Source organism: Cricetulus griseus, chromosome 7 (assembly GCF_003668045.3).
Source record: "Cricetulus griseus strain 17A/GY chromosome 7, alternate assembly CriGri-PICRH-1.0, whole genome shotgun sequence".
NCBI lineage: Eukaryota > Metazoa > Chordata > Mammalia > Rodentia > Cricetidae > Cricetulus > Cricetulus griseus.
In genome coordinates, this window is record NC_048600.1 from 91,647,130 (window position 1) to 91,668,725 (window position 21,596).

Below are 21,596 nucleotides of genomic sequence, written 5' to 3' on the forward strand. Positions count from 1 at the left end.
CAGCATGTCTTCACTAAGACCTTCAGAATTCAGCATAATAGACCTGGATCTGTTGTGTGTTATGGAATATTAGTTTAAGATGTGTTACATTTGTTTATGCTGCTTATTTAATGATGCAAGGATGTGTTGCATTCTTTTATGCTGTATTTGTTTTACTGTGTAAAGCTGTGTTCCTCTGCCTGTGTAAAACACTTGATTGGTCTAATAAAGAGCTGAATGGCCAATAGTTAGGCAGGAGAGGGAAATAGACAGGGCTAGCAAGCAGAGAGAAGAAATAGAAGGAGAAATCTAGGCTTGAGGGAAGAGAGAGGAGTGAGGATTGAGAAAAGGAAAAGGAGAGGAGGACGCCAGGGGCCAGCCACAGCTAGCCATGGAGTAAGAAGGAAAGAAAGACATATAGAATAAAGAAAGGTAAAAAGCTCAGAGGCAAAACATAGTTAAAGAGATCAGGATAATTTAAAGTTGGAAAAGCTGATTAGAAATCAGCCTATCTAAGGCCAGGTGTAATAAGTCTCCATGTATTTATTTGGGAGTAGAGTGGCAGGCTCCCCAAAGAGTGAAAAAACAAAACAACTGAAGTTATTCAGATGAGAAAAGTACTGAGGGTTAGTAAAACCAATCGTAATTCACTGCTAATGAAAGACCCCTGCCCCTTAGCCCTTTCTTTCTTAAGTTTGTCTCCTCTTCCTCCTGTCGGCGGCTTCCCCGATCCCCACCCCCGGCGGCCTTCCCCCCCCCCCGCCACCCGCCGCACGCCTGGCCAAGAACGAGCACCAGGTGGGCCGGCACGAGAACAAACACCAAGTGAGCCCAGCCTGGAGCCCTGCCCCTGAGCCCCCGCCCATATGAGAAACACTCTGTCCCAAGGTCTCCGCCCCCAAGGTCAGCCATCTGGACGCGGAGGGAGAGGGAATTGAGTCTGTTGTACCAGACACCAGACCTTGAGAATATGCTGATCTGGAATGGCTCTGTGTCTCATTTGAACCATCCAATAGAAATGATTCTGTATTTCGCCTCATTTGAAAGACTCTGTGTTTCACCTCATTTGAATAACTCTGTACTTTGCCTCATTTGAATAACCCTGTATAGCGCCTCATATACATTGACCAATGGGAATAGCTCTGTACAATGCCTCATTAGAATTATCCAATAGAATCCCTGCTCCTAGCTTGCGCCTTTTTCCCTATATAAGGACCCCTTTCCCTTGGCTCGGCGTGCTTGGCCTCACAGAAGCTAAGTCGCCCCGGGTACCCGCATCTCTAATAAAACCTCTTGCAGTTTTGCATCCAAGTCCGTGGTCTCGCTGATTCCTGGGTGCGGGTCTCCTTCTACGAAAGTACCTCTTCGGGGGTCTTTCACTAATAGTAGGCACCATGTACGAGCCTCCATTTCATCTCCCCAGACTTGATGCAAGGTAGACACTTTTAACAACTGAGTAACTGCCTGCATTCTTGAAAGTAATAATTTTGGGATGGGAACTGTGTCTAACTTGATCTTTTTAGCTACACTACAGTTTTGTTTACCTCTTGGAAGCCAGTTTTTTTATTCCTATTCTCAAGTAGGAATATCGTTTTTTAAGGTTGTTTTTCGCTTGTTTGTTTCCCTCCCCTCCCCTCGGTTTCTCGTGTTTAACAGTCCTGGATGTTCTGGAACTGGCTTTGTAGACTAGGCTAGTTCAAACTCACAGAAATGGGCTTGCCCCTGCCTCCTTGAATGCTGGGATTAAAGGCATGCACCACCATCACCAGCTTGCTCCTATTTTCTTAAACTTGGCAGTGGTGAACAGAAGTGACTGCAATGTGGTGGAATTTCTTTCCTTTTTTTGTTTTGTTTTGTTTGTTTGTTTTATTTGGAGACAGGGTTTCTCTGTGTAACAATCCTGGCTGTCCTGGAACTCATTTGTAGACCAGGCTGGTCTCAACTCACAGAGATCCACCTGCCTCTGCCTCTGCCTCCCCAGTGCTGGGGACTAAAGGCTCCACCACTGCCTGGCTTTCTTTCTCTCTTTCTTCTTTTCTTAAATTATTTTATGTACACTGGTGTTTTGCCTGCATGAATAAATGTCTTTATGAGGGTATTGGATCCCCTGGAACAGGAGTTAAGGACTGTTCTGAACTGCCATGTGGGTGCTGTGAATTGAACCCAGGTCATCTGGAAGAGCAGTCAGTGCTCTTAGCCACTGAAGCATCTCTCAGCCCCTCTTTCTTTTTTAGACTTTATGTATATAAGTGTTTGATTGAATGTTTGTCTGTGTACTAAAGTCTCAAGGAGGCCAGAAGAGAACTGGATTCCCTGGGACTGGAGTTATAGATGGTTGTGACCTGGATGCTGGGATCCTCTGGTAGATCAACCAGTGCTCTTAATTGCTGAGCTGTTTCTCTACTCCTGCTTTTTTGGGGTTTATGTTTATGTGTGGGAGACAGGGTCTCACTATGTTGCTCTCTGGCTGGCCTGGAACTCCTATATAGGCCAGGCTATCCCAAAAACCACAGAAATCAACCCATTTCTGTCTCTTGAGTGCTAGGATTAAAGGTTAATGCCACCATGTGCAACTTAATACAAGTTTTTTTTTAATTTTAGAAACTTACTGTTTCCTGTTTGCTTTAAATTGTTAATGTGGAATATTTGCAAATAATCAGTCCTGTTTGAGGCATGGCCCATGATGTTAATAAGAAACTTCAATCCAGCTGGGCGTTGGTAGCACACATCTTTAATCCCAGCACTTGGGAGGCAGAGGCAGGTGGATCTCTGTGAGTTCGAGACCAGCTTGCCTGGTCTTCAAGAGCTAGTTCCAGGATAGGCTCCAAAGCCACAGAGAAACCCTGTCTTGAAAAACCCGAAAAAGAGACTTGTGGGTGAAGAAGGGAATCACTAGCTATTTTAGCTGAGTGAACAGATTGAATAAGATATGTAGAGGGCACAAGGTCCTTGTGCTCACAGATATGCACTAGGGAAACAGGAATAGAGGAGATGTATACCTATTTTCTACCCAGAAATCTGGAAATGGATGTAGTTAATACCCTGGTGATCAATGTATGCTACCTGTAGATCCGGACCACATCCCCTAGACTCTTCCTCCCTAGGCCTCTATCTTGAGTGTTCCCAGTCAATAGCACCCATTGTGTGTGTGTGTGTGTTTTGAGACAGGGTTTCTCTGTGTAGCTTTGTAGACCAGACTGGCCTCAAACTCACAGAGATCCGCCTGCCTCTGCTTCCTAAGTGCTGGGAATAAAGGCCTGCGCTACCACTGTCCAGCCTATCAGAATCCATCTTTACGGGAGATGTCATGCACTTTACCATAGCCTACCTGGGTCACCTCTGTGCTATCTGTATAGGGCCTGGCCACTCCTGATTCCCACAGACTTTTATGTTAAACTCCGTCATTCTTCCGAAACCCTTATTGAATATTGAATATTGTTCTCAGTCAATAGAACAAATCTTTTTGGAAGAGGCCATATGTACTCTGTAAAGAGTTTCTTTTTTTAACTTATTTTCATTTTGTATGCATTGGTGTTGCCTGGATGTATGTCTGTATGAGAGTATTGGATCTTAGAGTTACAGTTGTTAGCTGCCATGTGGGTGCTGGGAATTGAACCTGGTGCTTTTAACCACTGAGCCATCACTCCAGCCCTGTAAGGAGTTTCAATTTGAACACGTCTTAAGTTTTATTACATACACTGGGTTGAGTTAATTATCAGATTTTTTCCCCCAAATCATGCCTTGCTTAAATATGCCTAAAATAAATTGCCCAGTGTCAGACTCCAGACTCTAGAAGTGTGTGTGTGTACCAATACCAGTTACTGATTGACTTTGAACTGTTTTCTTGCCTCATTTGGATTGTTACTCTGCTGGCCCTGGTGTTAGCAGAGACTCCCAAAAGATGAGTTTGAGTAGGAAGACATGTTGTGATATATGCCTCTGTGACTTGGGCTAAGTTCTTGGACCATCCCTGAGCATTGAGAAACCACACTAATGCAAGGCTGCAGGTGTGTGTAAGTCAGAGGAAAACTTGTGGGAGTCAGTGCCGCCTTTCCATTACATGGGTTTGGGGGATGGAACTTGAGTCCTCAGGCCTGCCAGCAAGTGCCTTTACCTGTTGAGCCATCTCACATGCCCTGAAGTTTTATCTGAAGGGGCCAAAAGAGAAATTTGGAGTAAAATCTGGAAAGATTGTATGGAGATTAGGACCTGAAAGCCAAGAACACAAATACTCCATAATGCCTTGGAACCATCAGGATTTCTTTATCTTGAACTGTATTAGTAAGCCATTATTCAAACACTGACTCATGAGAATAATCATAACAGACCTTGTCTATTTCCTTCATTTTACAATGAAGAAATCAAAATTCACTCTGGCCCGATTTGACCATGAATTCCCTAGTTCATGTAAGTAAGAGGCACAGAACAATATTCACTACTTCTGCTATATTCCACCTGTCCCAATTCCAGTTCTTGGTAATGCCATACACATCGCACAAACCTAAAACTTCTATAAATTGTACAGAATGGCTCTTTGCACGCAGCATGTTAAAGGATACTAACTGGCCAGAACAGTATTCAGACAGTAAACAAAGTAGACGCCACTGGTTTCCCTGTGGGATGAGGTGATATCTGCGGTCTTTCAATTACCTCTTGGTTTCCTCTTCAATCATTTGCAGACAGGATCACGCCTGACCTAGGGACACATAACTTTAGCCAGCTTCCCTGACAGGCAATAAAAAGCCAGGCGGGCTCTTCAACTGCCTTAGGGAATGCGTTTTGGAAGTGGAACTCCACGAGGCGGAAATGAGCCACCCAGGTCACCTCCAGGAGAGTCGGGCCGACTCCCGACCTTTGCCCCGCTGCGCGAGCAAAGAACTCCACAGTGGGCCGCGAAAGGGCAGGTTGCGCCCTGGGCGCGGTGCTCAAAGCAGCGCGTTCGCGGTCCATCCATCTGCCCCCCCTACCTCGCCCTCTCCGGAGCCACGCCTCCACTCCGCGCAAACAGTGGGTCGGGCCTCGGTGCTTGCGTGCGCGGGGCGGGACACGGACGGAGACATCCGGATGGTCGGCGTTCCGCCGGGGCGGGGGTGCGCGCGCGCATCAACGCTTCCTCGCCCTGCGTGTGCGTGCGCGGCCGAGGCCCGCCGCGGCGCTGTGCGGTTCCGGCGTCGGGGCCCGGCATGGCGGGGGTCGGGGCCAGGCCGGGCCGGACCCGGACCTAAATGCCTCTATTTCTCTCCGCGCTGTTGGTCTTGCTGCTGGTTGCGCTTAGCGCACTCTTCCTAGGCCGGTGAGGGGTTCCAGCCACAACGGTGGGGGGGACGAAGAAGAGGGTTTGGAGGAGGCGCGGGCTGATCCGGCGCAGTAGGCGGAGGGGGTGGGGGCGGGAGGGGGCGCTCAGTCCCAACTGAGGCGAGGGAAGGCGAGGTGGGGGCGCGGGGCGCTGAGGCATCGGGCGGGGCCCTAAGCAACGCGGAGGCCAGGGACTGAGTAGGTGCTTGTGAGGAAGGGACCTCTCGGTGGTCTCCTTTCCTGCTCCGCTCGCCCCCACCCCCATGCCCTCTTCCCAGATTGCGAAGGGCACCTGCAGCCCCGCCCTGGAGAGAGGTCGGGAAGACTGGCTGTCTAGGGAAGAGCGGTATTTGAGTTGTCCCGAGTGTGACCTCTGCAGGGTGGGGACGCAGACAGCGACCCTCTAGGGAGTGTGTGATGACGTGTTTAACACGGCTGCCTTCACTTTGACAGCTTTTCAGGACCTTTTTGGGTTCCTAAAGATTTGAGGTTTGCTTTCTTTCTTTTTCTTTTTGTCCTGTCTGGTGAGTTTAGTTTGTCTGGTTTCGTTTGAATTTAGGAACCCGTGGCCCTAATTATTGTGGCTGAAAGTATGTGACAGAGAAGTGCTTTAGGAAAATCGGGAAGTTTCCAAGAAAAATCGGGCCTCAGGATACCATCCATTGCAAGGCCAAACAGGGGAGAGTGGGTCTTAAGATTAAACTGATTTTTATGCAGGTGGCTTGTGGTCCGGTTGGCCACCAGGTGGTGTCAGCGGAAGTTGCAGGCAGAGCTAAAGATTGGCTCCTTCCGATTTTTTTGGATCCAAAATGTCAGTCTTAAGTTTCAGCAGCACCAGCAGACGGTGGTAAGTTCTTGGAATCGCCGTGTGTGTGTGTGTGTGTGTGTGTGTGTGTGTGTGTGTGTGTGTGTGTGTGTGTGTTTTATTGGGCAAGTGGTTGATCTAGTTAAATTTCAAACTTTAGCTTCCTTCATAGTGTGTTTGTGTGTTGTTGGGCAAGTGGTTGATCTAGTTAAATTTCAAACTTTAGCTTCCTTCATGGGGAGTTTTCCTAGTAAACCCCAAGAGGATCTTGGGAGCTACTTGGAGGATTGGTGCAATCGATGCAAGTTGTTTAAAGTGTTTATAGGGCTAGACCTGGTAGTATACTCCTGTAGTCCTTGCTACTCAAGAGGCTGAGGCAAGAGGATTTTGTAAGTTTTATAGGTTCAAGGCCTGCCTGGGCTACTTAGTGAGGGCTTGTCTCAGAATTACAGGGAGTTGGAGTGCTTCAGTGGTAAAGCCTAGCATATGCTGGGTCCTGTTTACTATCTAGCACCAAACAAAATAAAATGGCTCAGAGAGCCCAGGGTATGAAAGAAAGATACAAAAAAAAAAAAAAAAAACAGGGGAAAGATAACAGGAAACAGGAAACTTACTGTTCTAATTTAAAAGAGGAAATAGGGTGACCACATATCCATAAAAGAGACTACTAAGCAAATTCAACTAACATCATCATGAGGACCAAGATGCCCAGTGCCAGTCGGAGAAACCAGTAAAAGAGCACTGGGTATATTTAGTGGGAGGGCCAGTAGAACTTCCTTCTCCTGTGAGAAAAGCTCCTTCTTAGGAGCTTTTCTGATTTCTAAAGCTGCCTATCATTGCCTTCTTACCAGCCAATGTACACAGCTTTCTTTCATACTGTTTTAGGAAATTGACAATTTGTGGATTTCCAGCAAACTCCTTAGCCATGATCTACCGTGAGTACTGTATGTCTTTACTTCTGCCCTTGGGGGATATTTTGAAGCTGAGCTTTAACCATGAAATTCTTCTATGGAGACATTTTAGTCAAGGTGGGAGGGAAGTTCTTGCTGGAGTCTCCTGTTAGTCCAAGTACTGTTTTGTGAGATATGCTGAAAACAACGGGAGGTTTATTTGAGCTACGGGGGACTGGAGAGATGGTGTGAGGGAGGAAAGAGATGATAATGAGGCTTGTCTTCTGGACAGACACTATGTGGCGTTGTGCTTTGGAGAAGTACGCATCAGAACAGACCTACAGAAGGTTTCTAGCCTCTCTGCCCCGTTCTCTCAGAACACGGAGGTGGAGCAGAAGGAGCCATCCCTTAGCCCATCCTTGTTGAAGATCTTCTGCCAAGTGAGACTATTTCTATGGTTTTTTTTTTTTTGTTGTTGTTGTTGTGTTTTTGTTTTTTGTTTTTTTAGTTTACTTACTTTATGTGCATTGGTGTTTTGCCATGGGTGTCAGGTACTCTGCAGCTGGAGTTGTGAGCTGCCATCCGGGTCCTCTGGAAGAACTGAACTGTTGGTGCTCTTAACCACTGTTCCATCTCTCCAACCCTTCTATGATTCTTTTTAAAAATTAAGTATTTTTTTTTCGTGTGTGTGTGTGTGTGTGTGTGTGTGTGTGTGTGTGTGTGTGTGTGTGTGTTCGAGCATGTGTGTGCTCAGACGTGTGTAATGACCAACGTTGAGGTAGAGTTGGTTACAGGCAGTTGTGAGCTGCTTTGTGGGGTTTGGGAATTACTCAGGAGGAGTACTTGACAAGCCATCTCTCTGGCCCTACTTCCACTATTCTCAACTGTATTCCAGGGATGGTTGGTTGGCTTTGGACTGGGGGTGGCTTTTTTTTTTTTTTCTATTTGGGGGATAAAATGTTAAGATCTTCCTTCCTTTCACAGCTGGGAAGGAAAAGTGATGCTTTACAGTGATTGCTGCTGGTTCTTTTTCCTTCCAGCTATTCTCCATTCACGTAGAGGCCATAAACATCATGGTTCTCAAGGTGGCCACCTCTGAGTCCCTGTGGCACATCCAGATGAGCAGAAGCAGGTTTCTTGTGGATAGTGATGGGAAAAGGTAGGCGGGGGGTCTGTAGTGTCCCTGTTTGGAGTTACTTTAGGGAAATTGAATGTCAGAGCCTCCTTACCTAGGTGTTAGGTTCTCATTCCATGCAGTTTTGAGGAGATGCCAAGATTGGGTGTTTCTGCTTGCCTTGTCAATTCTAGCCAGTGGATTAATGAGAGATAGTTAATCTGTTGTGAGGAAAAGGATCAGGAGTTTTTTTTCTTTGCTTTTTGTTTTTGAGACAGTCTCACTATACAGGCCTGGGTGTCTTAGAACTCCGTATGCAGACTAGGCTGTCCTTGTACTCACAGAAACCTTCCTTCCTTTGCTTCCTGCGTGCTAGGACTAAATGCTTTTATTTATTTTTTTCTTTCCCAGTCTAATCTGTCAGGTGAACCTATCAAAGATCAATAGCAAAATCTTGAAGAGCGGTCAGCTGGTGAGTGTCATGATTATTCTGATAGTTCATTTCCTTTTGAGCATAAGATATTAAGAAGTTTAGGGTGCTTGCATTCTAGATTCTCTAACCATTGTAGCTCTGTGTGTTTTGGGGAGACTGTTTTGTCATGTATAGCCATGGCTGGCTTGGTGTGTAGCCCAGGCTGACTTTGAACTCATGGTGGGTCTCAGTTTCTTTGAGTACTAGGATTATAGGTATGTATCACCACACTGGCTTCAGACCATTCCAGTTTGATCTAAAACTTCAAAACTTCCTACACAGGAGGATACATGCCTAGTAGAGCTCTCACTGGCCCTGGACCTGTGTCTGCAGGTGGGCATCAACAGTTGGCACCTGAGGGCTATCACTGTGGATGTGTGGACGCTCCATGCTGAGCTCCATGAAGGTCTCTTCCATAGTCAACTACTGTGTCAGGCCCCAGGCCGGATATCCAAGTCTGTTTCTTGTTCAGGTAGAGTTCCAGTCTTTGAGCTTCTTGTCTATCTTATTCTCAGGGATTATTTTGGAAGGTGAAAAACCAGTGTTTTCACCATTTGTTCAGGTGTGAGTCTTTAGACACCATGACCTTTGACTCTTAGAGGAAATAGGCATTTCCTTGTTCTGAGTCAAAAAGCTAACATTCAGTGGTTACGTGCCATGAGTTAGATGTGTTGTATACTGTGTGTTTTATGTACGTTTTCACTACATTTTCTGCATTTTACAAATAAGGAAAGAACTCTTGAACCGTTAGCTAGATAACTTGCTGAGACTTTGTAGTTAGTAAAATGAATGTAAATTGTTTAATGCTAAGTCCATATTCTTTCCATTATACCTAACTGTTCACCATACTGTTTATGCTTTTGGAGTCTGGGGAAGGAAGTACACCAGGTTTCCAGATCTGTGACGGTATTTTGGCCTTGTGTCCTTTTAGGCATTTGCTTAGCTTACCTTTTTATCCTCCTTGATGTGTGAGGATTTGACCAAAGAGGACAGGTAGAGCTGGAAGGATTTGAGACTGTTAAGGATTGATGGTTCTTACTGATATTATTGATTCCTGTATCCAGATTTGACAGAAAACCCTGCTGAACCAACTCTGCCTGGCCTATACCTCCTCCAGCAACTGCCAGACCAGGTCAAGGTGAAGATGGAGAACACAAGTGTGGTGTTGTCTATGAACAGTCAAAAGAGGTGAGGCTGCACCTGTGCCTGTGTCACAGTGATAACGTGCGTTGTCTGCTAGGTCTCCATTACAGTCTTAGTATCTTTTTTGAGCTTCTCTGTGGGGAGGAGGGAGGAATGGGACCAGGTCTCTCTGATGTAGACTCTTTATCTCCGGTTCAGGCACCTGACTTGGACCCTGAAGCTGCTGCACTTCCTGTGCCACCGTGATGAGGACCAGCCACCCCTTCGCAGCTTCACAGCCAGATATGATATGGCACAGATGAGCACTGAGCTCATACTGGAAGGTTCATGGAAGGGGTTACTGTTACTAAAGAGAAGGGAGGACCAGCATTCTGTGTTTATGCCCAGCATGGTTCCGTAATTTAATATCATTGTAACTGGGGTAGGGAAGGAGGGGCCATAATGAGAGAAAATGACCCTAACTTACAGGTGTTGATAACGATTTATTCATCTTCTTGCCTGTATCTGTCTGTCTCCTAGTTTTATCTTGTGTCTTCCCTTTGTCTTCCCCTCATCCATTCTTTGGCTTCTTATAGATGGGCTGTTGCTGTCCCAGAGTCGCCAGCGGATTGTCTGCCTCAACTCCCTCAAGGCTAATGTCCAGGTGTGCTGCCCACACTACCAAGAATCTCTCTGCTCTCTCCACATTGTTGCATTATGAGTTATGGGAGTTAAACCTTGGGGGTCTTCTCATCTCCAGGTAACCACCATTGACCTCTCAGCTTCTCTCGTTTTGAACACTTGTATCATTCATTACCGACACCAGGAATTTTCTCATTGGCTGCTTATGCTAGCATTGGAGACCCAAGGAGCTAGTTCATCTGATCTTAAACAAAGGAAAAAAAGGTGAAGTGTTTTTGGGGTTTTTTTTTGGGGGGGGGGATGGTTTTTTGTTTGTTTTTCAAGATAACCATGTGTAGCCTTGGCTGTCCTGAAACTCGCTCTGTAGACCAGGTTGGCCTCAGAGATCCGCCTGCCTCTGCCTCCCAAGTGCTGGGATTAAAGGCCTGTGCTGCCAGCGCCCGGCTACAGAGCCATTTTTATGTGTGTAGTGTTTGCATCGTTCTGCACAGAGAAAGTTATTTGTTAGTGATCTTGTTACTAGGGTGAATCTTGTTATATTGCTGATACTGACTTATTTGGCTATGGGTGTGTAAATTTCATCTTGTGTAACTTCATTTTTCTGGGGTTCCTTCAGATTACCGTTGGAAGGAGAAGCAATCTGACAAACTTAGTCTTTTACTTTCTAGTTGTTGCCAGTCCTAAGACTCACAACAAAGCTGAATTGTCCACAACTTTCAGGACTCTGTTCCTTGTTAGGAAGCTGCAGTTACAGTGATGTCATTCTTGTCCCGTGTAGAACCTTCCCTCAGATCCTGGCTCCCATTATCTTCAGCACTTCCATCTCCAATGTCAGCGTTTCTATTCAGCTTGGAGACACACCACCTTTTGCTTTGGGGTTCAATTCCATCTCCCTGGGTAAGGCTCAGGGATGGGAAGGGAACAAGGATTTGCTCTTTGGTTACAGCTATGCCTGTTCCATGGCGGCTTAATAGTCTACTTTTTAACACCTGTTTCAGATTACCAGCACCTCCGACCACAAAGTATCCATCAGCGGGCTGTCCTGACTGTGGATCACCTCTGCTGGCGGGTGGGCAGTGAGTCCCACATTCAGCGGGCACCACACCCACCTAATATGCATGTCTGGGGAGAAGCACTTGTCCTGGACTCTTTCACACTGCAGGTAGGTGGATGCTGTGTGGTGAGTAGGGGCCCACAGAGCTCCCTATCCCTATGACATGCTTCTGAGCATTGATCTTGCTCTTGGTGTGGATGGTGCACCAGGGTATTCTAACTCTGCATCTGCATGGCTTCCTTTCTTTTCTAGGGTAGCTATAACCAGCCCCTGGGTTTGTCCAGCACCCAATCCAATACTCTCTTTCTTGACTGTACTATTCGAGGACTTCAGGTAGAAATATCAGACATCTGTGCCCAGTGTCTGTCTCGAATCCTATCCTTAGTGATTCCACAGTCTGAAAAGTCAGCTGTCTCTAGGAAGTCTTTGCTTGGGGAGTCTGTGACCTTACTGTGGAAGGTGGACTTGAAGGTGGAAGACATGAACCTGTTCACTCTTTCTGCACTGGTTGGTAAGTGGAGCAGGAAGTGGGTAGTATGCCAATTTAGCAGCTTATGCTGGTTCACTCAGCTGCTTCTCCTTTAAGGAAGCTGATTATCTGGAAAGTTTCCATGTTAAGAGTCATGAGACATTAGAGGGCTTGAACAATAGGCTTTGTGCTGCTGCTTAGTAGCTATTGAAGGCGAGTATTAAAAAATACACAGATGGGGGAAAATTTAGCCTTGACGTGATCAAGAGAATGAGACCAACATAGGGTTTCTTTTGTCTTGATTTTTTTTTTTTTTTTTTTCCCTTGAGGCATGATCTTGTTAAGTAGTCCAGTTTGGAATCTTCCATTTCTACCTAACAAAAACTGGGATTATAGGTGTGTCTGGCTCCTACGTAGCCTTTTATTTTCTTGTGTGTAGTTCTGAGGATCATTTCTAGACACTGGAAAACTTCTTTGACTTTGCCAGATCTAAAATTTTCCTAAAATACTAGCAATCACTTAGGGGATGTGTGGGGACTAAAGTCAGTAAAGGGAGGAGGAAAAACAGGCTGTTACTTGTCTTGGTTTCTCCGGTCAGGTGCTTCAGAGGTTCGACTGGACACACTGACTGTCTTGGGCAGTGCTGAGACCTCCACTGTGGGGATTCAAGGGCTTGTGCTTGCACTAGTAAAATCGGTCACAGAGAAGATGCAGCCCTGTTGTAAGGCGCCTGACATTCCCACGCCAGTGCTCGGCCTTTCCATGCTGTCCCTCACCTATCACAGCAGCATCCGCTCTCTAGAGGTAATGCTTTGGGGCTGAGGGCCAGACTTGGTTTTCCTACCACTTAAAACCCTTTTCAGACTTTTTGAAATAATGTTGTGAAACTTAGAGAAAAATGAGAGCTGGTGACCATCTTTCCTTTCTTTTTGCATTGTAAACATTTTACTACGCTATTGAAATGCATGCAAAATATAGAGAGAATATTTGAACTTTAATATTTCCAGCTTCAGTAGTTGCCCATTTGTGACTATCTTGTGGCAGCTGTACTCATTTTAACCTCCCCTACCCAAGCTCTGGTGCCATTTTAAAGGAGATACCAGATATATCATTTTAATTATAATTATTTCAAGGTGTGTATATAAAAAAATAGTGGAGCCGGGCGTTGGTGGCGCACGCCTTTGATCCCGGCACTCGGGAGCAGAAGCAGTCAGTTTTCTGTGAGTTTGAGGCCAGCCTGGCCTACAGAGCAAGTTCCAGGACAGGCTCCAAAGCAACACAGAAACCCTGTCTCGAAAAACCAAAGCCTAATAATAATAATAATAAATAATAATAATAATAATAATAATAATAGTGGGCTATTGAAAAATTGGGAATTGGTTCAACAGATAAGAGTGTTTGCTGTACATGTTAGAGGACCTGAATTCAAATTCTTAGTGCCCATATAAGAGTCAGGCCTGTAGCCTAGCATTGAAGGATGGAGACAGGTGGATCATGAAAGTCACAGGCCTCATGTGTAAAAGTACCAGCCATACCCTACAAGCTAGACTGGAACCGTGAGTTTCAGGTTCAGTGAGAGACCTAGTTGCAAAAAAAATTAGTGGGGCTAGAGAGATGGCTCAGTGATTAAGAGCACTGACTGTTCTTCTAGAGGACTTGTAGGTTCAGTTCCCAGCACCCACATGGTGGTTCCTAGTCACCAATAGCTCCAGTAATGGGGGTTCTGATGCCCTTTTCTCTCATGCAGGCAAAACATTCATAAATATAAATGTGAAGAAAAAAAAGATGAGGACCTCATTGATGGCTCCTTGGGTAAACACGTTTGCGAGGGTGGAAGGGGAGCTCCAACTCTTGAAGTTGCCCTTTGATGCCCATATGTGCATTGTGGTGCATGTGTGTGTTAACACACAAAGCACACTTCCATGGAAGCACTCAGCTCCTTAGAAGGCTAGAAGGGATCTGAAGATGGGGGGCTTTCCAGTGTCCTTTTCTCTGTAGAGTATAAGGTGGGCATAGGGTCTTCCTGGGAGGAGAGAAGCACTTTCCTTTGGGAGCTAAGGAGGTGGTTGCTTTTCAGAGACTAGATTTAAGAGAACGCCTGTGTCTTTGGTATTTCAATTTCTCTATCCCTTGAGCTATCAGAACTGACTTTACTTTGTCTTTCAGGATGACAAGGGGGCACATTCAGTTGTCAGTTGCTTTGTTAAACTGTGTGGCCAGTACTTTTTACACTGTGTTTTAGGAATCAGGTCATTCAATCTGTTGATGAAACATTTCAAGTTGCACTTGTTTCTCTTCAGTGTTCATTGAATGGTAATATATGAATGGAAACATAAAGCCAAGTGATTATTGAAGTATCTTCTGTGTATATTAGATGTAGTATGATAAATAACCAAAGAAAACACATGACATTTTAGAATCAAGTATAGGATGTGTATGTGCTCATAAGTGTGAGATAATGATGTCTGGTACCAGCATCTTAGTACTAACAGGTACCAAGCAAGGCAGTAATTAAAGTGATTTCTCAGGAAAGCCTTGTGAGTGGAAATAATTCTTGAACCAGGTAGGCATGTGCTACCTCTATTGATCTGAGACATAGTGATTGGCAGATTCTTTTCTTACACCCAAAGGTTCAGTGTGGTGCGGGGCTGACTTTACTCTGGAGCCCCCCAGATCACATGTACTTATACCAGCATGTCTTGTCCACTCTACAATGCCGAGACTTGTTACAAGCTACTGTGTTTCCTGAGATTGTTGAATTCCATGAACTAGAGCCTCCACGGTCCACCTCTGAGCTGGAAGACCATCTCCCCGAGCCATCCCCACCTAGGCGGCTGCTAAACCTAACACTGGAGGTGAGCACAGCCAAACTGACCGCTTTTGTAGCTGAGGACAAGTTCATTACCCTGGCTGCAGAGAGTGTGTCACTGAGCCGGCATGGAGGTTCACTGCAGGCTTACTGCCCTGAGTTGGCTGCTGGCTTTGATGGCAATAGCATCTTCAACTTCAAAGAGGTGGAGCTGCAGCTACTCCCTGAGCTAGAGGAGATGATCCTCCACAGGAACCCCTTCCCTGTACTGCAGACCCTCCGGAATCGGGTTTGGCTCCTCTCTCTTGGATCAGTCTCAGTGGAGTTTCCTTATCAGTATGACTTCTCTCGAACTTTGGATGAGGCAGTGGGAGTTCAGAAGTGGCTAAAGGGGCTGCATCGAGGGACTCGTGCGTGGGCTTCTCCAAGCCCTGCCCCACTCCCACCTGATCTACTCCTAAAGGTCCAGCACTTTTCTTGGGTTTTCCTGGATGACATCTTTGAGGTGAAGCTTCATGATAACTATGAACTGATGAAGGATGAAAGTAAGGAGAGCGCCAAAAGGCTGCAGTTGCTGGATGCCAAAGTGGCTGCCCTGCGGAAGCAGCATGGGGAGTTGTTGCCAGCTCGAAAAATTGAGGAGCTCTATGCCTCTTTGGAACGCAAAAACATTGAAATCTACATCCAGCGCTCTCGTCGTCTCTATGGCAACACACCCATGCGCCGTGCACTGCTCACTTGGAGCCTGGCAGGACTAGAGCTGGTGGCTCTGGCAGACGCATCCTTCCATGGGCCTGAACATGTGCTAGAGCAGGTTCGAGAGCTTGACCCTGGCAGCCCTTTTCCTGCTGAAGGAATAGACCTTGTCATTCAGTGGTGTCGTATGCTGAAGTGCAGTGTCAAAACTTTTCTGGGTAAGTGCATCTCTTATTTGTGGAGCCTGATATTTGTCCTGTGAGTGCCAGGGAGCCCTCTGAGTGATTACAGAGGAGCTAGGTTGTGTTGGAAACTGTCATTGGTTTGTGGTGGGTGGGCTTTGCTTGCTTTTCTTTGATTCTGATTTTCACCCTGAAATTGCTGGTTGACATAATAGGGCCATAAGCACAGCCCTCTTTTAACATTATTGTGGCTCTTGAATTTCCTGCACTCCTTGCCTCATGGTCTCTAAGACCTGTCTTAGCTTTTCTACTTAATTGTCAGCCCTTGTTCTCTCGATTGATTATAGAGGGATAAAAACAAGGGGGAAAAAAACCAAAAAAGTGAACAACCAGTGTGTATCTACTGTCTAATAATAGTTCGGATCCGAGACTATCCACGGTACCTGTTTGAGATCCGTGACTGGCGGCTCATGGGTCGACTTGCGGGCACTGAGCAGAGTGGCCAGCCTTGCTCCCGGCGACGTCAAATCCTGCACTTGGGGCTTCCCTGGGGTAACGTGGCAGTGGAGAGGAACATGCCTCCACTCAAGTTCTACCATGACTTCCACTGTGAGTAATGGAGGCGTTTGGTTTGCTGAGGGGTATTTGTTGGCTTCGGATGGAAGAGAAGCCCAGGCTGTGTGGAGCAAAGGAGGAACAGAGAGGTGTTTTTGTAGTAAGCTGAAGCCTGCATTCCTCCTCTACCCTAGCGGAAATCTTCCAGTACACAGTGGTGTGGGGCCCATGCTGGGATCCAGCCTGGACACTGATTGGTCAATGTGTGGACCTCTTGACTAAGCCCTCAGCTGACCCCAGCCCACCTTTGCCCTGGTGGGATAAGAGCCGTCTTCTGTTCCATGGGGACTGGCATATGGATATTGAACAAGCAAACCTGCATCAGCTGGCCACGGAGGTGAGGGGCTCCTTGGAGTCATTTCCTTATTGGGATAATATAGCTGGGGCCTGTGTAGCATGTGGGAGACCGTTCTGTTCGCCAGAGCTCATCTTGTCCTTTGGGATGGGGTTCATTACAGGATCCATACAATACAACTGAAAACATGCACTGGGAATGGAGCCACCTTTCTTTCCATTGGAGACCTGGTCAGTTTGTGTTCCAAGGGGACCTGGATGTCAACGTAAGGACAGCCTCTAAGTGAGTGCAGTGAACTATTGTGGGGCCTAGTCAAGGTGGAAGAAGAGGGCAAGGGCCAGGGGAAGCAAGAGACCGGGTCTCTGAGGGCTGGGTCTCCCTTGTGAGACAGGTATGACGACTGCTGCTTCCTTCACCTGCCTGACCTCTGCATGACACTGGACCTGCAGTGGCTGTGTCATGGGAACCCTCATGATCATCACAGCGTCACTCTGAGGGCTCCAGAGTTCCTGCCTGAAGTACCCTTGGGCCAGCTCCATGACTCCTACCGGGCCTTCCGCTCTGAGAACCTCAATCTTTCCATCAGGATGGATTTGACTCGACATAGTGGGAGTGAGACTTGGGCCTGGGACAGTGGGGAGGATGGGCTTGGGATACTGACCACTTTAGATTGAAAGAATGATGGGATAGAAGGACAGAGCAGAATTTAGGTTGGGACCTTTCTTTGTAGGAGGATTAGTGTCTTTTTGGATTGCTATTAGCATTAATACCATAGTTTATGTTGCTGGAGTAATGGGTACTCTCAGAATTGTATAGTCTCGTCTCGGGAGTTAAAGATGGAAGTGCTGGCAGATTCAGTGTCTGGTGAAGTCCTTATATGGCAGTACCTTCTTGCTATGTCCTCAGGTGGTAGAAAGAGCCAATAAACTCCTGCTCTTGACCCAGTTGTCAGCTGACCAAGACTACCCTTTGTCATCAGTATATTTATAAAGTCTGTGTTCTCAGTATCTATCAACTTCCCTCATCAATTCTGTCACCTCGGTGTTTAGGATTGTTAACCTAAAACTGGCTACAGGAGGGGGGTGAGCACAAGCATTAGACATCGCAGTAGGTGAAAGCAGAGTGCTTAGATCCTTGAGAGAAGAGGCTGGGTACTGAATATGAGGGGGCTGTTTGTGTTTTTTAATCTCTAAACCTGAAGCTAGGGAAGCACTTTCCTCAGCTTAGATATGTCTGTCCTTTCCTTTGTAGCAATATCCCAGCCCCGAATTCTGCTGTACAGTAGTACCTTGCGCTGGATGCAGAATTTCTGGGCAACTTGGACTAGCGTCACAAGGCCTATCTGTAGAGGAAAACTCTTTAATAACTTGAAGCCCAGCAAGAAGAAACTTGGCCAACACTACAAACAACTATCCTATACTGCGCTCTTTCCCCAGCTGCAGGTTAGACTCTGACATCTAACATTTAGCTGTGTTCCCCTTTCTTAGTTCCCTTATTTTCTAGTATAGTGAATCTCTTAACCATCTCTTTTGCTATCCTTTCTTCAGTTTTTTTGTTCTTGTTACCAGGTACATTACTGGGCCTCATTTGCCCAGCAACGGGGCATCCAGATTGAGTGCAGTCAGGGCCATGTCTTCACTCGGGGAACTCAGCGGCTTATACCTCAAGGTAAGGCTGAAGTTTCTTTTTTGTTGTTGTTTTGTTTTTTCGAGCCGGGGTTTCTCTGTGGCTTTGGAGCCTGTCTTTTAACTAACTCTGGAGACCAGGCTGGCCTCAAATTTACAGAGATCCGCCTGCCTCTGCCTCCCAAATGCTGGGATCGAAGGTGTGCGCTACCACCGCCTGACTCTTGTCAAAGTTTTTATTCCTTCTAGTCTGCTCCTTGTGTTGTTTTTTTCCTAGTTCCATTCCCCTCTTCTCTTAAGACTCACATCCTTTCATACCATTCTGCATCTGCCGTATGCTTCTTTCCTCAGCCGGCACAGTGATGCGGCGCCTTATTTCTGAGTGGAGTGTGACCCAGATGGTGAGTGACTTAAGTCAAGTGACTGTTCACCTGATGGCTTCACCTACTGAAGAGAATGCTGACCACTGCCTTGATCCCTTGATAACAAAGACCCACCTATTGAGCCTGTCTTCCCTTACTTACCAACGACACAGCAATCGCACCACTGAAGAGGTACTGATTGACACAGTCTCTTTTTTACATCAGTTATGTTAGTGGGTGGGCAAAAATAATCTATGGTAGCTTATATAACAGAAATTTCTAGTAGTTTTGGAGACTTGAGAAGTCCAATAATGGAGTGCCAGTCATGGGTCTTCTTGTCATGTGGGCCCCACCCTCATATCCTCATTCACACCTAATTATCTCCTGACTCCAAGTATTGTCATATTGGGGGTAAGAATTAATTTCTGGTAAGGTTCCCGACTGTATTCATTACTTTATGATATATTCATTTGGTGTGGTTGTATCAGCTTGTCTTTTTTTTTTTTTTTTAATTGCATTTATTGGTAGGTTTGTGGGTGTGTGTGCATACAGGTCAGAGGACAACTAGTGTGAGTCGGTTCTCTGCCTCTACCATTAGTCCTCTACCATTAGAGCCAACTCAGGGCAGCAGGCTTGATGGCAAGCATCTTCACCCACTGAGTCATCTCACCAGCTTCTTTTTAAAATTTATTTTTATTACATTTATTGTATGTCTGTAAGTACACAGGGATTGAACTGAGGTCTTTAGGCTTAGCAGCAAGAGCCTTTAAAACTGAGCCATATCTTCGGCCCTTGCTGCTGTGGCCCCCCCCCTCTCTGTCTCTTTCGTTCGACTCTGTAGCCCAAGCTTGACTTGGCTTTTCTGTCCTTTTGCCATATCCTTAAGTGCTGGGATTGCAGGTGTGTGCTGCCACATGTAGACACAGCCCTTCTTTAAAATTCTTGAGCTGGGTGTGCAGCTCAGTGTTTCAAACCCCAGCGCCACTACCTCCCCCAAAGGAAAATTCCTTGTCTTCTCCCTCTTCTAGTCTTCAGGAAATTAAGTTAAAGTTTTTAACACTTCATTTAGTGCTGTCTTTCTCCATTTCTCCTAATTATGGACAGCTTTTGAAGTTACCAGATTCATTAAATATGCATTAGGTACAGCTAAGATGTAAAGTAATGTGCAAGCTAAGACCACTTAGTATTTCTTTCTCCAGGGTCTTCTCATCTCTCCTCCAGAGCCACTGTGTTGTTTGACAAGCTTGTCTCTGCACATTTTGTCCAACAGTGGTGGTGGGAATGTCTGTGTGATTTTAGTACCCTGCTCTGTTCCTCAGGAGCTCTCTACTAGAGATGGCGACCCTGCCTTTCATACACATCAGCTGTACCTGGTCGATTTACGGATTTCCTGGACAACCACCAACAGGGACATTGCCTTTGGCTTATATGATGGCTACAAAAAGGCAGCTGTACTCAAACGAAATCTCTCAACTGAGGCTCTGAAAGGTTTGAAGATTGATCCCCAGATGTCAGCCAAAAAGCCAAAGCGTGGTATTCCGCCTAATGCCCAAGACCCACCTCATGTCAGCACTCCTAGCTTCAGTGGACGGCCTGATAAGGGATCATCGGGAGGTAGGCTGGGGCAGATGAGGCTCTGGGGTCAGGTATAGAACGTGAACAAGGGTGTGAGAATGACACAGTTGTGACAGTTTCATGAAACTATCATTTTTCCATGTTTGCACATCGTAGGTTTATATTTCTAATAATGAGGAAGCTTCAAAAGTCTGCTCTTGTGTCCAGGGGAAGTCAGCAAGTATTGGGGTCAAAAGAGAATTAGTAAGGGAAAGAAGCCAAAGATTCAAGAATTGTTTCCTGCTGGTGTGGTTGTGCACACCTTTAATCTCAGCACTCAAGGCAGAGGCCAGCCTGGTCTACATAGCCAAGTTCCAGACCAGCCAAGGTTACATAGTGAGACCTTTTCTAAACAAAACAACAAAAAATAATTGTTTTTTAGCTGGGTGGTGGTGGTACACATCTTTAATCTTAGCATTTGGCAGGCAGAGGCAGGTAGATCTCTGAGTCAAGGCTAGCCAGGACTACGCAGAGAAATCCCGTCTCAAAAAACCAAAAAAATAAAAAGATTTGTTTCTTTTTCTCTATCTATCTATCTATCTATCTATCTATCTATCTATCTATCTGAGACAGGTTTTCTCTATGTAACAGCTTTGGCTGTCCTAAATCCACCAGTCACAGCCTGAGTACTGGGATGAAAGGTGTGCGCCCTACCATCTGACTCTTTTTCTAGTTTTTAATGTTGGATATTGAACTCAAGTCCTTGTGTATGTATTCTAGGCAAATACTAACACCATATGTATAGACTTGTATCAATTTTTGATAAATTACTTTGTTCATACAACAAAGACTTAAGTACTTAGTTGGCATAAGACTGGAACACTGCCTGCGTTGGTGTTGCACGCCTTTAATCCCAGCACTCGGGAGGCAGGCAGGCAGATCTCTGTGAGTTCGAGGCCAGCCTGGTCTACACAGTGAGTGCCAGGATAGGCTCCAAAGCTACACAGAGAAACCCTGTCTTGGGTGGGGGGGACTGAAACACTACCAAGTTCTTTATCTGCTGAGCAATCTCTCCAGCACCCTGGGAAAAATCTTAAAAGATAAGACTTGGGCAAGAAATGAGTGGGCATTTTAGGAAATAACGACTAGAAGGGAATGGAAATTTATGTGAGTGTGAGAACAAGGTCAAAAGTGGTAAATGCCACAAGAAGAATTCAAAGAACAGGGAAATTAAAGTGAAAGGGCATGTAAACAGGAGGGATTTATTGAGGAAGTAATATTTGAGCTGACTTTTAGGGTATAGCATGATTGGGATGTGTGGAAATGGGGAGAGGGGCAGTCCGTACAAAGAGAATAACCTGAATAGGAACGGTATTGGGAAAGGGTACTGTGTTCAAAGGAGAGTAAACAGTTTTCTATGATACAGTAACAAAAGGAATGAGAAAATGGTTAAAAAGAAAACATGGAGATCATTGGGGACCTTCTGGACCTTCCACACATGTCCTTCTACATTAGGGATGGTGAGCCACTAAAGGTCTTTGAATAATAGACCGATAATTAGATTTTGACTGCTAGGAAGATAACTCTAGTAGTGGTGTGTAGGAGGACAGTATGTG

The 21,596-nt window shown here is 45.9% G+C and overlaps 1 protein-coding gene across 1 annotated transcript in view; it reads left to right on the forward strand.

Moving 5' to 3' along the window:
- The first annotated feature begins 5,099 nt into the window (after positions 1-5,099).
- Positions 5,100-21,596, forward strand: part of LOC100761624 (protein KIAA0100) — a 29,638-nt gene continuing 13,141 nt past the window's right edge. The window contains exons 1-24 of the mRNA XM_027426589.2: positions 5,100-5,272; positions 5,992-6,121; positions 6,965-7,014; positions 7,262-7,409; positions 8,010-8,128; positions 8,495-8,555; positions 8,838-9,027; positions 9,620-9,743; positions 9,897-10,021; positions 10,274-10,341; positions 10,438-10,583; positions 11,098-11,216; positions 11,318-11,481; positions 11,626-11,884; positions 12,441-12,646; positions 14,473-15,565; positions 15,947-16,138; positions 16,279-16,481; positions 16,603-16,721; positions 16,831-17,051; positions 17,691-17,881; positions 18,008-18,107; positions 18,416-18,618; positions 19,746-20,040. Coding sequence (XP_027282390.1) covers positions 5,205-5,272; positions 5,992-6,121; positions 6,965-7,014; positions 7,262-7,409; positions 8,010-8,128; positions 8,495-8,555; positions 8,838-9,027; positions 9,620-9,743; positions 9,897-10,021; positions 10,274-10,341; positions 10,438-10,583; positions 11,098-11,216; positions 11,318-11,481; positions 11,626-11,884; positions 12,441-12,646; positions 14,473-15,565; positions 15,947-16,138; positions 16,279-16,481; positions 16,603-16,721; positions 16,831-17,051; positions 17,691-17,881; positions 18,008-18,107; positions 18,416-18,618; positions 19,746-20,040 — 4,594 coding nt within the window. The 5' untranslated portion in view covers positions 5,100-5,204. The remainder of the gene's footprint in view (positions 5,273-5,991; positions 6,122-6,964; positions 7,015-7,261; positions 7,410-8,009; positions 8,129-8,494; positions 8,556-8,837; positions 9,028-9,619; positions 9,744-9,896; positions 10,022-10,273; positions 10,342-10,437; positions 10,584-11,097; positions 11,217-11,317; positions 11,482-11,625; positions 11,885-12,440; positions 12,647-14,472; positions 15,566-15,946; positions 16,139-16,278; positions 16,482-16,602; positions 16,722-16,830; positions 17,052-17,690; positions 17,882-18,007; positions 18,108-18,415; positions 18,619-19,745; positions 20,041-21,596) is intronic.